Consider the following 13,425-nt stretch of genomic DNA (forward strand, 5'->3'; position numbering starts at 1 on the left):
TGATTCTGGTCAAGGGCATGTACCTTGGTTGCCGGCACATCCCCAGAAGGAGGTGTGCAGGAGGCAGCTGATTGATGTTTCTCTCTCATCGATGTTTCTAACTCTCTATCCCTCTCCCTTCCTCTCTGTAAAAAAATAATAAAATATATATTTTTTTAAATCTTCCTCATGAGGAACTGTGGGGAGCTGATATAGGGTTAAGCCTCGGACTGACCTGTTGGTAAAGTCACAGACTATTCCCAGCTTAGAGGGCACAGTCCTCTTAGCATAATTAGGCTTCACCTTATGAGGCTCTCTAGATCTTATCTGGGAGCTAATGGGCTGAGGGAAGTGCAGGAAGTGGCCAAAACAAGTGAAACTGACAAGAACTGTGTAACTATGGAAACCACTACCTTGTTTACCTCTCACTATAAAATAAAGGCTCAGTTTGCCTCAGGATCTTTTCTCTGTGGCCTCAGCCAGGCACAGGAAGATCCACGGAGACTAGAGACTCCGTCCACACCTTTGGGAACCCCTGGACCACTGGGGCTGGGCCTCAGCAAAGAACCCCCTTCTTTCTTACAAAGATCCCCATCCAGTCTCAGAAAATTAAAAAAGGCAAAACCAGAACATTTACACTAAAAGGGCAGGTATGGGCCATCAAAAGGCAGATATATACATTAATTTTCAGAGCTATATATTGGTTCACTCGATTCTCATTTAGATTCTCATTCATCAAGAATTTACAGAAAAATAAGTGACTCAAAGGCCAGCAACTGTAACATACCTTGTGATGACATGCAAAAATTGTGGCGTGAGTACTGCCTGTTGAGACTTCTCGGGATATTGGTAAACTGACATTAATTCAACCGATTTGACCACCAGGTAGAGATAGCCCACATGAGGCAATGAGAAAAAACAAAAGAGACTCAGCAACTCCTTTTCCTGAGACAAATTTTTTCTCTCAGAAGTAAGAGAATCTGTATGAAAAAGAAAAAACAAACAAACAATAAAGCCAGAAAACAAAGGGAAGCAATATTTTTACTTTTTTAGACCAAAAAGTCTATTAGTAGATAACCAAAGAGCTTTTTAGGGGAAGTTGCTCTTTATAGAAGAATGCCAGTAAGAAATTAAAAAGGAGTGATATAATTAGAGTATCACCATATTGTAACTCCTAATAAATGAACAGAGCTAGATAATAATCATTAATGGCTATTAATATTACTAAAAGAGACAACCAGATTCTATGTACCTTTCAACAGAACTCAACACTACTTGTGTTACATAATAATTAGTATTATTATGATCAAGACTAAGTCTAGACTAGCACTGTCAACAGAAATGTAATGTGAGCCGCATATGTAATTTAAAGTTTCCCAGAAATCACATTTACAAAAGTAAAAGGTGCCAGAGGAAAATCGGTGCCAGCAGCCAGGGGAAGGAAGGCCTATTGCGTGAATCTTCGTGCAATGGGCTTTGACTAATAATCATCTATCTCCCCCATAAGACCATAAGCTCCATGAGTGTAAATACTTTGCCTACTTCTGCTTATTATTAATTCCCTAGTATTCAGCACCATATCCAGCATAGTAAGTATTCAATAAATGTTTACTAAAACAAATAAAAAATAAATGAAGGTATAAACACATTTAATCAGAACAATATTTATACCTTTCTCTAGGCAACATCTAAAGATATTAAACAGGTCAGAACTAAGTATAGAACCCAATGTTGATTCTCAATTTTGGCTGCCCATTACATTCCTGGGAAGCTTTTAAAAAATACTGGTACCCAGGTTCCATAATAGACAGATTATGTCAGAATTTCCAGCATATACTAGTAGAGTTTGGGCATTACTATTTTTCTTTTCTTCTTAAATTTCAGAGAGGAAGGGAGAGGGAGAGAGAGATAGAAACATCGATGAGAGAGAATCATTGATTGGCTGCCTCCTGCATGCCCCCCATTGGGGATCGAGCCCACAATCTGGGCAGGTTCCCTGACCAAGAATCGAACTCAGAATTGAACCATGACCTCCTGGTTCATAGGTTGACACTCAACCACTGAGCCACGCTGGTCAGGCTGGGCATCACTATTTTTAAAGGTACCCAAGTAAACCCAATGTGCAGCATGACTGAAAAACACTGCTCTGAATGAACTTCCTTCAGTCCATCCCCACCTTTCTCACAGCTATCACAGAAGTCTGCCAAATACCCAGCTGGAACCCAGTAAACATCAGCTATAGCAGCGTTTTTTGGGTCTAGTGACCATTTTTTTAAAAGGGAAATGGCATTTGTCTGTCATGTCCTATCCATGGCTTCTCCTAGCAGACACAACTTCCCTTTCTAGTGCTCACAGAGATTTGCTAAGGAAATTGTCCAAAGCTACAGGAAGGCTCAGTAGAAGAACCTAAATAACCTATTACACATGTTATTATTCCTCCAAGCAGCCTTTCACCTCATTGCATTGTATCACGGTCATACTTACCTGTTTGGTAAATGGGTAGCAGCTGAAGTGAATGCAACTTAATGTCATCAGACAAGACATAGGACGAAATATCAGGAGCAAAACGCCTGTGAGTTTAAAAAGACAGACAGGGAGAGAGATCTAGTTTCCATGTACTTTAAACAGGTAAAACATATTAAATGCTGGTGAATAAAAACTTCCTAATACCTATAGAGCAGATGCTGAACGTGGAAATATTTTATTTTTTCATCATCTAATCCCGTTGACTCCAGGGTAACAGATACTCCAGACTGTTCACTATTTTGACCAAGAAGTTCCATGGGCTTCTGGCAGATCACAAAATCCTCTGACTCAAGTTGCAAAGTTTCATTACTGGTGCCTTAAAAAATAATATTGAAGAAGAGTTCAACAAAAAAAAAACAAAAACAAAAACAAAAAACAAAACAAAACAAAACAAAAAAGAGTTCAACAAGTCTAAATGCTACTTGAATGAAATGATGTTTCACAACATCTCCCACCAATTAAATAGACAAGGAATAATGTTACTTATTTATACATACACACACTTCATGTATTAACAAGGCACTATGGTTCTGAAATCTTAGCACTTGCTCATTTATTTCTCATAATAACTGATCAAATACAACAGGATTCATTATAATCCCCGTTTTATACATGAGGAAACTAAAACTCAGAAATGGTATTCCAAACCCAAGTTCATTCAACTAACAAATATAAGAACTGGGACTACAAACTTCTCATCGAACAGTTGCTCCATTATTTCTATTGACAAATATTACTGAAATGCATTGCATGCTACAGAATAAGATCACAAACCCAATCCCATGTTTTAGGAATAACTCAATCTATACACAATGTGGCTTGGCTATATATATATATCTCAGAGTGCTTTAGAGATTGCCAGAAGAGAGGTTTACGCTATACCTAGAAGAAGAAAGCAAAGTCATCATTTACCTTCATCATTTGCCTGTGTCACTGGACTGTTGGGCTTATGTGGATGGTGATGAACACTCTCTCCATTTTTGGGGTTTGACTCCAGCTTTAGGATTAAGACTTCTAAGTCTGACATGACAGCCACATATCCAACACAGAAAGAAATCTCAACAGGAGTTATATTATGTATGTGTATAATTAAAGAACGTTCAAAGTCCAATACTGGGAATTCTTCATTAATGATCTGATACTTCAGACTAAATAAGACTAACTTATTTGTGCAGCCAACAAGAAGGTCTCCTTTCACAGGACAACAGGAAATGCACAAGGGGGTCTCAGAAAGCGGCATTTCAACAATAGACATCTGGTCTCTGAAGGTTTCTCGAAAAGGTGCCTCCACATTATGTCCAACCATTCGGATGCACACTCGAGAATTTTCAGTCCTTTTACTTCTCCAGTTCACATAAGCACGTAGAAATGTAGCTTGGTTTTTCTCTTCAATTGCTACCAAATAGTCTCCTGAGAAGGAAATAAGATTATACTTAGAATTTGTAATTAGAAACAACCACTTACCTTGCATCATGAAAAGGAACTGCTAATGAATTCCAAATGTGAAGGGTTGAATTAAAGATTGACCAGAACAAAACCCAAAGAAACAGAATCATAGGTATATTTTTAACTAACATTAGGCACTTAGGTTCTGAAATATAATCTCTCTCCATTTTAATGTCTTAAGATACCCATGAATTATGTAGCTTACATAGAAAGTTTACATTTTATTCCTTATATTAGCTCTAAGTGTTTACTGTAGCTCTTACTACAGCTCCAACAAAACTCCCCCGATATAAGACTTCAGTAGTATCGTGTGATGTTAAAATTAGGTATAAACTAAAGAACTCTGAGGTTAGCAGAACTTATATTACAGCCCCTACCCCACCCATAAAAGTCACATTTCATATCAACACTAAGAAATAGTATAATGTTGTACATATTAAATAAAATTTAAATCCAAGTTAATTTCTCCTTGTTGATTTTATTAGATTTTTTTAAATTACAAAGTAATTTTGTAATTACTTTTTCTTTTGAGAAGTTAAAATGGTAAAGAGATATAAAATAAAAACATAATGATCTCTCCCCTGCAGTCCAATCCGTGAGAAGCCAGTGGTAACACATACAGCCTGGCACCCTTCTACACATTCTCTCATATAAACATAGATCATGGAGTGATATTTTGCCTCATTTTTTTAATAACCAAAATGGAATCACACTGAATATGTTTAACACTCTACAACTTTAAACAATTACCAACAAATATTTGCCTCCAAGTTCATACATGGATATCTAACATTCTTTTAATATCTGCATAATAGCCTCTGTGTGTGTGTGTGTGTGTGTGTGTGTATGCCATAATTTATTCAACAATTCCCCTATATATTCAAATATCCCCAGGGTATTTTTAACCACTATACTTCACGCTGCAATAATAAACCTATACTTGTGGTAGGCAGTTAGAGAGACATGAGCAGAGCAAGGACCATGGGCCAGGTACAGAAGGTGACCAGGGCAGAAAGCCCTGTGTGCCTAGCAAAAGACAATAGTAGGGTGGGACCTCGCCCCCAGGGTGACCTTTTCTCCCATAACATATGCTCGTCATGCAGTTTGGACCCCTTGACCTTTCATCCCTAGAGATAACATGTAGGCCTCAGTTGTATTTCACCTTCAGGCCCAAAAGAGCCACAAAACCAAACCAGCGACCCCATGACTGCCCTCAGAACCAGCTGCATTGGATGACGAGCCCCTGCTCTGGCACTGACCAATCATCAGTGGAGACCACAAACCTGAAAGGAAGCACCTGGAAAGCTGCTAAATATTCTATTAAGATCTTCCCTTGGACTAAAATCTCCACCTTTAAAACTCTTAGGACAGAGGACCCAGTAAGCTCTCCCTTCTGGCAGTATGACCGCACCACCCCACCAACCAGGTGCATTACCATCACCTTCCTCACTCCCAACTTACTAGGGCCCTTCCTTTGCCTCCATAACACATTTCCTCAGCCCATTTCTTCAAATTACTTCTCCCACCTCTGTGATTTTATAAATAAACTAGAGGCCCGGTGCACAAAAATTTGTGCACTCGGGGGGAAGGGGGGGGGTCCCTCAGCCCGGCCTGTGCCCTCTCACAGTCTGGGGAACCCTCGGGAGATAACGACCTACTGGCTTAGGCCTGCTCCCGGGTGGCAGAGGGCAGGCCCAATCCCTAGGTGCAGCCCCTGGTCAGGCTCAGAGCAGGGCCGACTGGGGATTTGGGGGCGCCACCCCTTTCATGCACAGAGCAGGGCAGATCAGGAGGTTGCGATGCCACCCTCAGCCACGCTCAGGATAGGGCTGATTGGGGGGTTGGGGCACTGCCCCCTGTCACACTCAAGGCAGGGTCGATGGGGAGGTTGCGGCGCCACCCCCTGTCACGCACAGAGCAGGGCCAATCAGGGGGTTGGGGCGCTGCCCCCTGTCACGCACAGAGCAGGGCCGATCAGGGGGTTGGGGAGCTCCCCCTGTCACGCACAGAGCAGGGCTGATCAGGGGGTTGGGGAGCTCCCTCTGTCACGCACAGAGCAGGGCCGATCAGGGGGTTGGGGAGCTCCCCCCTGTCACTCACAGAGTAGGGCCGATAGGGGAGTTGGGGCACCACCCCCTGTCACACACAGAGCAGGGCGGATCAGGGGGTTGGGGTGCCGCACCCTGTCACACTCAGGGCAGGGCCGATGGGGAGGTTATGGCTCTACCCCATCACACACAGAGCAGGGCCCGTGGGGGGGGGGGGGGGGCCGCACCCTGTCACACACAGAGCAGGGCCGATCAGGGGGTTGGGGCGCTGCACCGTGTCACACACAGAGCCACAGGGCGATCAGGGGGTTTGGGCGCTGCCCCCTGTCACGCTGATCCCGGTGCCGGGAGGCATATTATCCTTTTACTATATAGGATAGAGGCCTGGTGCACGGGTGGGAGCCGGCTGGTTTGCCCTGAAGGGTGTCCTGGATCAGGGTGGGGGTCCCCACTGGGGTGCCTGGCCAGCCTGGCTGAGGGGATGATGGCTGTTTGCAGCTGGTCATACCCCCTTCAGGGTGGGGGTCCCCACTGGGGTGCCTGGCCAGTCTGGGTGGGGGGCTGATGGCTGTTTTCAGGCTTGGGGTGACTGAAGCTCCCAACCGCTCCTTTTTTTCTTTTTCTTTTTTTATTCTGGGCCAGCTTTAGCTCTGGCTCCAGCTCTTAGGCCTCGCTGCTGAAAGCAGGTATCTGGTTTGTTTGGGTTCTATAATCGAAACACAGTATCAACTCCAGCTCTGAGATCCCAGCTGGCTGAAAGCAGGTTTCTGGGGTTTTGTTTAGCTTCTATATTGTTACAATGTTTCAAACTGCAAGCTCAGAGGCCAGCAAGGCTGGCAGGGAACGTTGGAGTCCTCTGTCACTGAAGCAAGCAAGTCTCATGTTTGCTTCCAGCTGCCTGGCTGCCGGCCGCCATCTTGGCTGGCAGTTAATTTGCATATCTCGCTGATTAGCCAATGGGAAGGGTGGCGGTCGTACGCCAATTACCATGTTTCTCTTTTATTAGATAGGACTAGAGGCCCAGTGTACGCGGATTGCCGGGACTGTCAGGAGGGGGAGACTACCAGGAGGAAGAGGTGGCAGGAGGTTGGCCGGCCGGCTTGCCCTGATCGGGGCCCAATCAGGACTGGGCCGGCCAGGGGGAGGGACTACGGGTGACTGGCTGGCGGGCCCTGCCCCCGATTGGGATGGGGGGGACTGATTGAAGGCAGGGCCAGCCATGGGGAGAGGCTGTGGGCAGTGGGCCGGTTGGCCCTGCCCCTGATTGGTGTCAGGGGGACCAATCAGGGGCAGGGCCAGCTGGGGAGAGGGGCCGCAGGAGGCAGCCACCAGCCTTGACTCTGATCAGAGTTGGGGCGGGGGGTCTGACTGAGGGCAGGGCCAGCGGGGGGAGGGGCTGTGGGTGTTTTACCACCTGGCCCTGACCGATTGGAGTGTGGAGGCCCATCGGGGGTGGGGCTGGCCAGGGGGAGGGCTTACGAGCCGATGGGGTGGGGGAGACAATCGGGGGCGGGCCAGCCAGGGGGAGGGCCACAGGAGGTTTGCCGGCAGGCCCTACCCCCTATTGGAGTAAGGGGGATGGTTGGGGGTGGGGCTGGCTGGGGAGAGGGGCTGCAGGAGGTTGGCCAGCTGGCCCCGAACCCTACTGGGGTACTGGGAGTGATTGGGGATGGGGCTGGAGGGAGTGGCTGCAGGAAGTTGGCAGCCCCGCCCCACCCCCAATCAGGCCAGTTTGCTGGTTGCAGTGGGCAGCATAGCAACAGGTCGTTCCGGTCATTACAGCGTTCTGGTCACTGGCTTTTTATATATATAGACTAGAGGCCCATTACAAGAAATTCGTGCATGGGGGTGGGTCCCTCTAAGCCCAGCTTGCACCCTCTCCAGGATCCCTCTCACAACCCGGAACCACTGGCTCCTAACTGGCTCTGCCTGCCTGCCTGATTCCCCAAACTGCTCTTCCCTGCCAGCCTGATCCCCCTAACTGCTCTCCCCTGCCAGCCTGATCCCCCAAACTGCTCTTCCCTGCCAGCCTGATCCCCCTAACTGCTCTCCCCTGCCAGCCTGATCCCCCTAACTGCTCTCCCCTTCTGACCTGATCCCCCTAACTGCCTAACTGCCCCCTTCTCCCTTCTGCCTTCTCGTGCAGCGCTGGCCTTCTCTCTTCTCCCTTCACCCGCAGCGCTGCCTTCTCCCTTCTGCCTTCTCCTGCGGCCTCTGCAAAAGGGACCGTGGCACTGGACCAACCCCCACAGCCACTGCAGCTGCTGGCCCTCAGCCCTTGCAACCTCTGTGGCTTTGTTTGAAAGCATGTCTGGAAGAAAGTCGGAAGACATCTGATCTAATTAGCATATTAATCTTTTATTAGTATAGACTAGAGGCCCAGTACATGAAATTCGTGCACGGGAAAGGTCCCTAGATCATATTCCCCGCCTCCCCACCTCCTCCTTCCCTTGCTCCCTCAGCGGTCCACCGCTGCTGCCGCTGGTCGCCTGCCATGTCCTGTGTCGCCCCCTGGCCATCAGTGCACATCATAGCGAGCACTCAAACTCCCAGTTTCCTGGTTGAACTCCCTAGGGGACATTTTGCATATTAGCCTTTTATATAATAGTATATAGAAGATGCTTTCTTATAGTCTTGGCTCTGAATTCTTTCCTCACCAGAACTCAAGTACCGAAGTTGCTGAACCCAGATCTAGTCTGACGCCATGGGTCCAACACCCAGCGCTAGTCCTGCCACCTACAAAATACCTATATATTTATTTACTGGGGGTTTGTTTCAATGGTGTAGGTTCCAAAAAAAAGAACATTGGGCAAAAGGGCAAGTACATTTTAAATTTTAATAAATATTGCCAGATTACTATCACAATCACATAATACAAACCCATATTGCCAACAGCACTGTTTGACATGCCTATTTCCCACACCCTCACTAGCACTGACTCGATGTAATGAGGGAAACATGGGCTCTCATGGTTATTATATTTTCCAGACCACTTATAAAACTGGCCATCTTTTCCTTTATCAGCCATGTATAATTTCTCTTTTGCAAATTACCACTTTTTTACTGGATTGTTTGATTTTTCTTATCAAGGAATAGCAGCTCTCTGGGTAAAAGTGACATTAATACTTTGTTGGTCATGAAGAGCAAATCAGTTTTGGTAGTCTATTGTTTGATTTTTTGTTATCGTCGTAACTAGCTAGTTAATATTAATAAAGGAAGCTACATTTTCACACAGCATTGTGTTCCCCTATCTGGTACTGGATTGCTGAGGGGAGAAAGGGGAGGGAGGCACATACACAGAAGTCAGGTGACATAGGAAAAGTGCTTGCCTGTAGGTCTAGCCTGGGTGTGAGGGCACTGTCTAAAGTACAGTGGATGTTCAAGGCCAAGGCCAATTTGTCAGACGCAGGTGCAAAAGCAAGGACACAACAATCTTACACTGCGCAGGCGTACTTTTCCATAACTGAAATACTGAGTTCACTATTTGGCAAGAAGGGTCTTTTGTTTGAGTTTGTTTGAACTTGTATGTAAGTTGCCACTGACTTTCCAGCCTGTTGTTGGCTGTTTTGATTGTAATAAAGCATGTCCCATTTGCCTACTTGTACCCGCATGCTTTTTTTTTTCGGTTTCCTGCACCCAGAAGGGTCAAGTACCTGGCTAAGGAGCTTGCCTCTGATACTGGGGAACAATGTATTGGCTAGGGGGTAGACTCTAACAGCTGTGAAATCTTGGCAAGTTAATTGGTTAGTTTGAAGAAGCTCCTGGTTAAAAATGCCTAAAGAGTTCCCTCTTTCTGGCTCTTGCTCTCTTGCTCCATGTTCTCTCTCCATAGCCATATCGCTTTAAGCAGCCACATGGCCATGACCATTCGAACACCACATGCAGGATGCTGGACTGAACTTTAATATGGAGCAGAAACTATGGGCAGTGGCTGTTATTTTAGCCCTGCTGAGGACATGGTTGGACTTCCATGGGGATGTGAACAGAGATGGGACCTCGGAGGGGAATCCCCTTAATTTTACATCATAAATAAAGCTTTCCAAGAAACCCCATCACCCAGTGGTGGCCTCAGGAAACTCATTTCCTCTTGGTACTCCAAAAACCCCACTTCCACCGATAACATTTTGACTTTGCTCATGGCATCTTTTACCATACAATTTTTATGTAGTCAGATATATATCTTTTCCTTCTTCCTTTCTGAGTTTCCTAACTTGCTTACCCAGTTTACTATGTCCTCCAAATTACACAAACATGCGCTTACACATTCCATTTTAGTGATTTTATTAAAATTTTAATTTTGAGGACTTTGTGGTGAGGAGGATAAGTCCAGGTTCTTCAAAATGCAGAACCTACTATAAGCTAACATTATTAAGTAAACAAACTCCTTTCCAATGAGCTGAAATTCAAAGTATGGACGAAAAAGGAACACATGCTAACCTGACTCAGGGAAAACCTGCATGGTAGCCTTGCAAACTCAGAGACCTAAAGTAACCACAAAGCATGGTCTGAAATTAAACATTTTAATTAAAAAGCAGTTTATAATGTCCTACGCCAGCGGTTCTCAACCTGTGGGTCGCAACCCCTTTGGGGTTTGAACAACCCTTTCACAGGGGTCGCCTAAGAACATCGGAAAACACATATATAATTACATATTGTTTTTGTGATTAATCACTATGTTTTTTATGTTCAATTTGTAACAATGAAAATACATCCTGCATATCAGATATTTACATTATGATTCAAAACAGTAGCAAAATTACAGTTAAGAAGTAGCAACGAAAATAATTTTATGGTTGGGGGTCACCACAACATGGGGAACTGTATTAAAGGGTCGCGGCATTAGGAAGGTTGGGAACCACTGTCCTAGGCCAATATCTTCCCTAACAAAGATCAACTTCAACTTTAACTGAACTGTGGGGACCCTGACCAGAGTACTCTAGAGGTTTAAGGCCCACTCACCATATGCATGTGTGCAGGCAGTGACACAGCAGTATTACTATTTTAAAGGCCCCTTTGCCCTACGCATGCATGAGGGCAATGACTCAGCAGTAGCACTACCGTACTGCGCAAGCGCACCCTTAGATAACCACTTTTGTTAATGTAACACAGATGCCTCTAATTGGCACGAGGCCTCTTTTGTTTGAGTGAGTATATAAGGTGCCACTGACCAGCCAGTTGTTGCCTGCTTTGTTCGTAATAAAGCATGTCCCACCTACCTATGGCCACTCGTGTATTCTTCCAATTCCTGGAGGGGTCAAGTCCTTGGCTGAGGAACTTGGACCCACATGAGCCTGTCTGTTTGATCTAAGACAACATACCTGTGGAATGTCAGGGGACAACCAATGCACCAGGTCACCAGGGCAGAGACCACAAATTCCCTCATTGTTATTGTGATCTGTTAATTGTTGACTTAACTATCCTATGCCCACTTATGTAAAAGAAGCATGTGTCTATTTTACTTTTTACCCAATCCCAGAAATTTCCCCACTTTGCTTTCCCCACCTCTCTAATCTATAATCAGTGGATATCATGGAACCCACTTATGTCTCCTCCTTTGATAATTTATAAAAATAGGAAAAACCACCGTTCTCTGGAGCAGTCTCAATGCCTTGAGATTCTGCTTCCCAGCAATTGTCGGCAGTTTGGCTCAAATGAACTCACAATTCTTTACAGGTTTGAATGTTTCTTACATTAAAAGGCTGCTGTTAGCATACTGATTTCCTGTATCTGCAAGCAGCTGCAGCCCATTTCTGCAGACTGCGGAGTTCCCGGGGGCTGCCCCGGCCCCTTCTCCTCCAAAATGAGCTATCATTCAAGAGGCAAGTCATCTCCTGATGCTGGTTCCTTTGGCCACAAAAATGGAGGCTGCACCTATCTGTTCTCTTGCTGGAGATCTTGGTAGGATGCCTAAATATACTCTGCAGGTTCAATATGTTTGCTCATTCTGTTCCAGAGAAGCAGGTTGAATGGAGTTAGGCTTAAAAGATGCCTATAGAGCAGTGATGGCGAACCTTTTGAGCTCGGCACGTCAGCATTTTGAAAAACCCTAACTTAACTCTGGTGCCGTGTCACATATAGAAATTTTTTGATATTTGCAACCATAGTAAAACAAAGATTTCTATTTTTGATATTTATTTTATATATTTAAATAAGAAAAATAAGCCATTTAAAAAAGAAAAATCAACCAAGAAAATGAGTTCATGTGTCACCTCTGACACGCGTGTCATAGGTTTGCTATCACTGCTATAGAGATTGTTTCTATAGAAATGGCTTTATCTAAGAAAGTCTTTGTATATCTTGCAGCCATAAAATGCCTTTCAAAACCTCTTCCTTTTAGAAATATTTTCCACAGAGTATTTGTAAACCTAATGTCTTCTGTCCTGAAGGCCTGGGTGTGAGGGAGGCTCAACCGGTCATTTGGAAATTCCAGAAGTGAACCCTGGGTTAGGCTCCAAATGGGCTTCAGTTACTGGAGCCTTATGAGAAGTAGCCTTAAAATAAGAATAGCTGTACATAGTTACTTCAGATCTAAATCTGAAAAACAATATTCCCAAATTGTGATCGAGTTGGCTCAAGTTTTGAGTATTAAAAATAGAAAATTATCTTTAGTATATAAATAAATTATTGAGGATGTGTTGACAGTACTGAATTACCAACAGCCTTTTATTTGAATGGCTTGAACACACTGCAATTCAAGTTCACACAGGCCTAGATAGGCCTTAATAATGGACGTAGGTGCCTATTCACTGTTTAATTCCATCACAGATGAGGAACCAAGTAGCAGTCATACCTGTGAGGTTCCCATATTGTGTTGTAACACAGTCATAAGAGGGTCAGAGCAATATAACAACTAGTGAACTTTCAGTTTAAACTGTGTACATTTTTTAACTGTAAATTTTTTACTATATATTGGTGCATAGTGTGACTCAATAAAATGCTTGCAATTTAAAAACTGTTTCTTTTTTTTAAAATTTATTGTGGTTTTTTTTTCCTATCACTGTAACTTTTTTAATTTTTGTTTTTAAAAATTCTTTATTGTTCAAAGTATTACAAATGCCCCCTTTTCCCCGTTGACCCTCTCTACCTCATTCCATGCCCCCCGCCCCCCCCCCCCCCCGCCCAGGATTTCCCCACGCTAATGTTTGTCCATGGGCTATGCATATCCTATCTAAAAATCGACAAACATGGTAATTAACCATACCTCCAACACACTTCCCCTTGGCTAATCAGGGCAATATGCAAATTAACTGCCAACCAAGATGGCGGCTGGCAGCCAGGCAGCTAAAGCGAACAGGAGGCTTGCTTGCTCCAGTGATGGAGGAAGCCAAGGTTCCCCGCCTACCGCTGCCGGCCTCTGAGTTGCAGTCTAAGAAACAATGTTGCAATTATAGAACCTAAACAAACCCCAGAAACCTGCTTTCAGCTA

General features: G+C 44.6%; 1 protein-coding gene across 7 annotated transcripts in view; it reads right to left on the bottom strand.

Annotated features, from left to right (window-relative positions):
• Positions 1-13,425, bottom strand: part of HPS3 (HPS3 biogenesis of lysosomal organelles complex 2 subunit 1) — a 75,130-nt gene that overhangs the window by 44,807 nt on the left and 16,898 nt on the right. For all 7 annotated transcript variants that reach the window (XR_009451886.1, XR_009451887.1, XR_009451888.1 and 4 more), the window contains exons 2-5: positions 3,418-3,915; positions 2,650-2,821; positions 2,464-2,549; positions 767-959 (exon numbers count right to left, since the gene is read on the bottom strand). Coding sequence is in view for 3 of the 7 variants with exons in the window: in XM_059688188.1 (XP_059544171.1) it covers positions 767-959; positions 2,464-2,549; positions 2,650-2,821; positions 3,418-3,915 (949 nt within the window). In the remaining 4 variants the exon portion in view is untranslated. The remainder of the gene's footprint in view (positions 1-766; positions 960-2,463; positions 2,550-2,649; positions 2,822-3,417; positions 3,916-13,425) is intronic.

Source organism: Myotis daubentonii, chromosome 3 (genome assembly GCF_963259705.1).
Source record: "Myotis daubentonii chromosome 3, mMyoDau2.1, whole genome shotgun sequence".
Classification (NCBI taxonomy): domain Eukaryota; kingdom Metazoa; phylum Chordata; class Mammalia; order Chiroptera; family Vespertilionidae; genus Myotis; species Myotis daubentonii.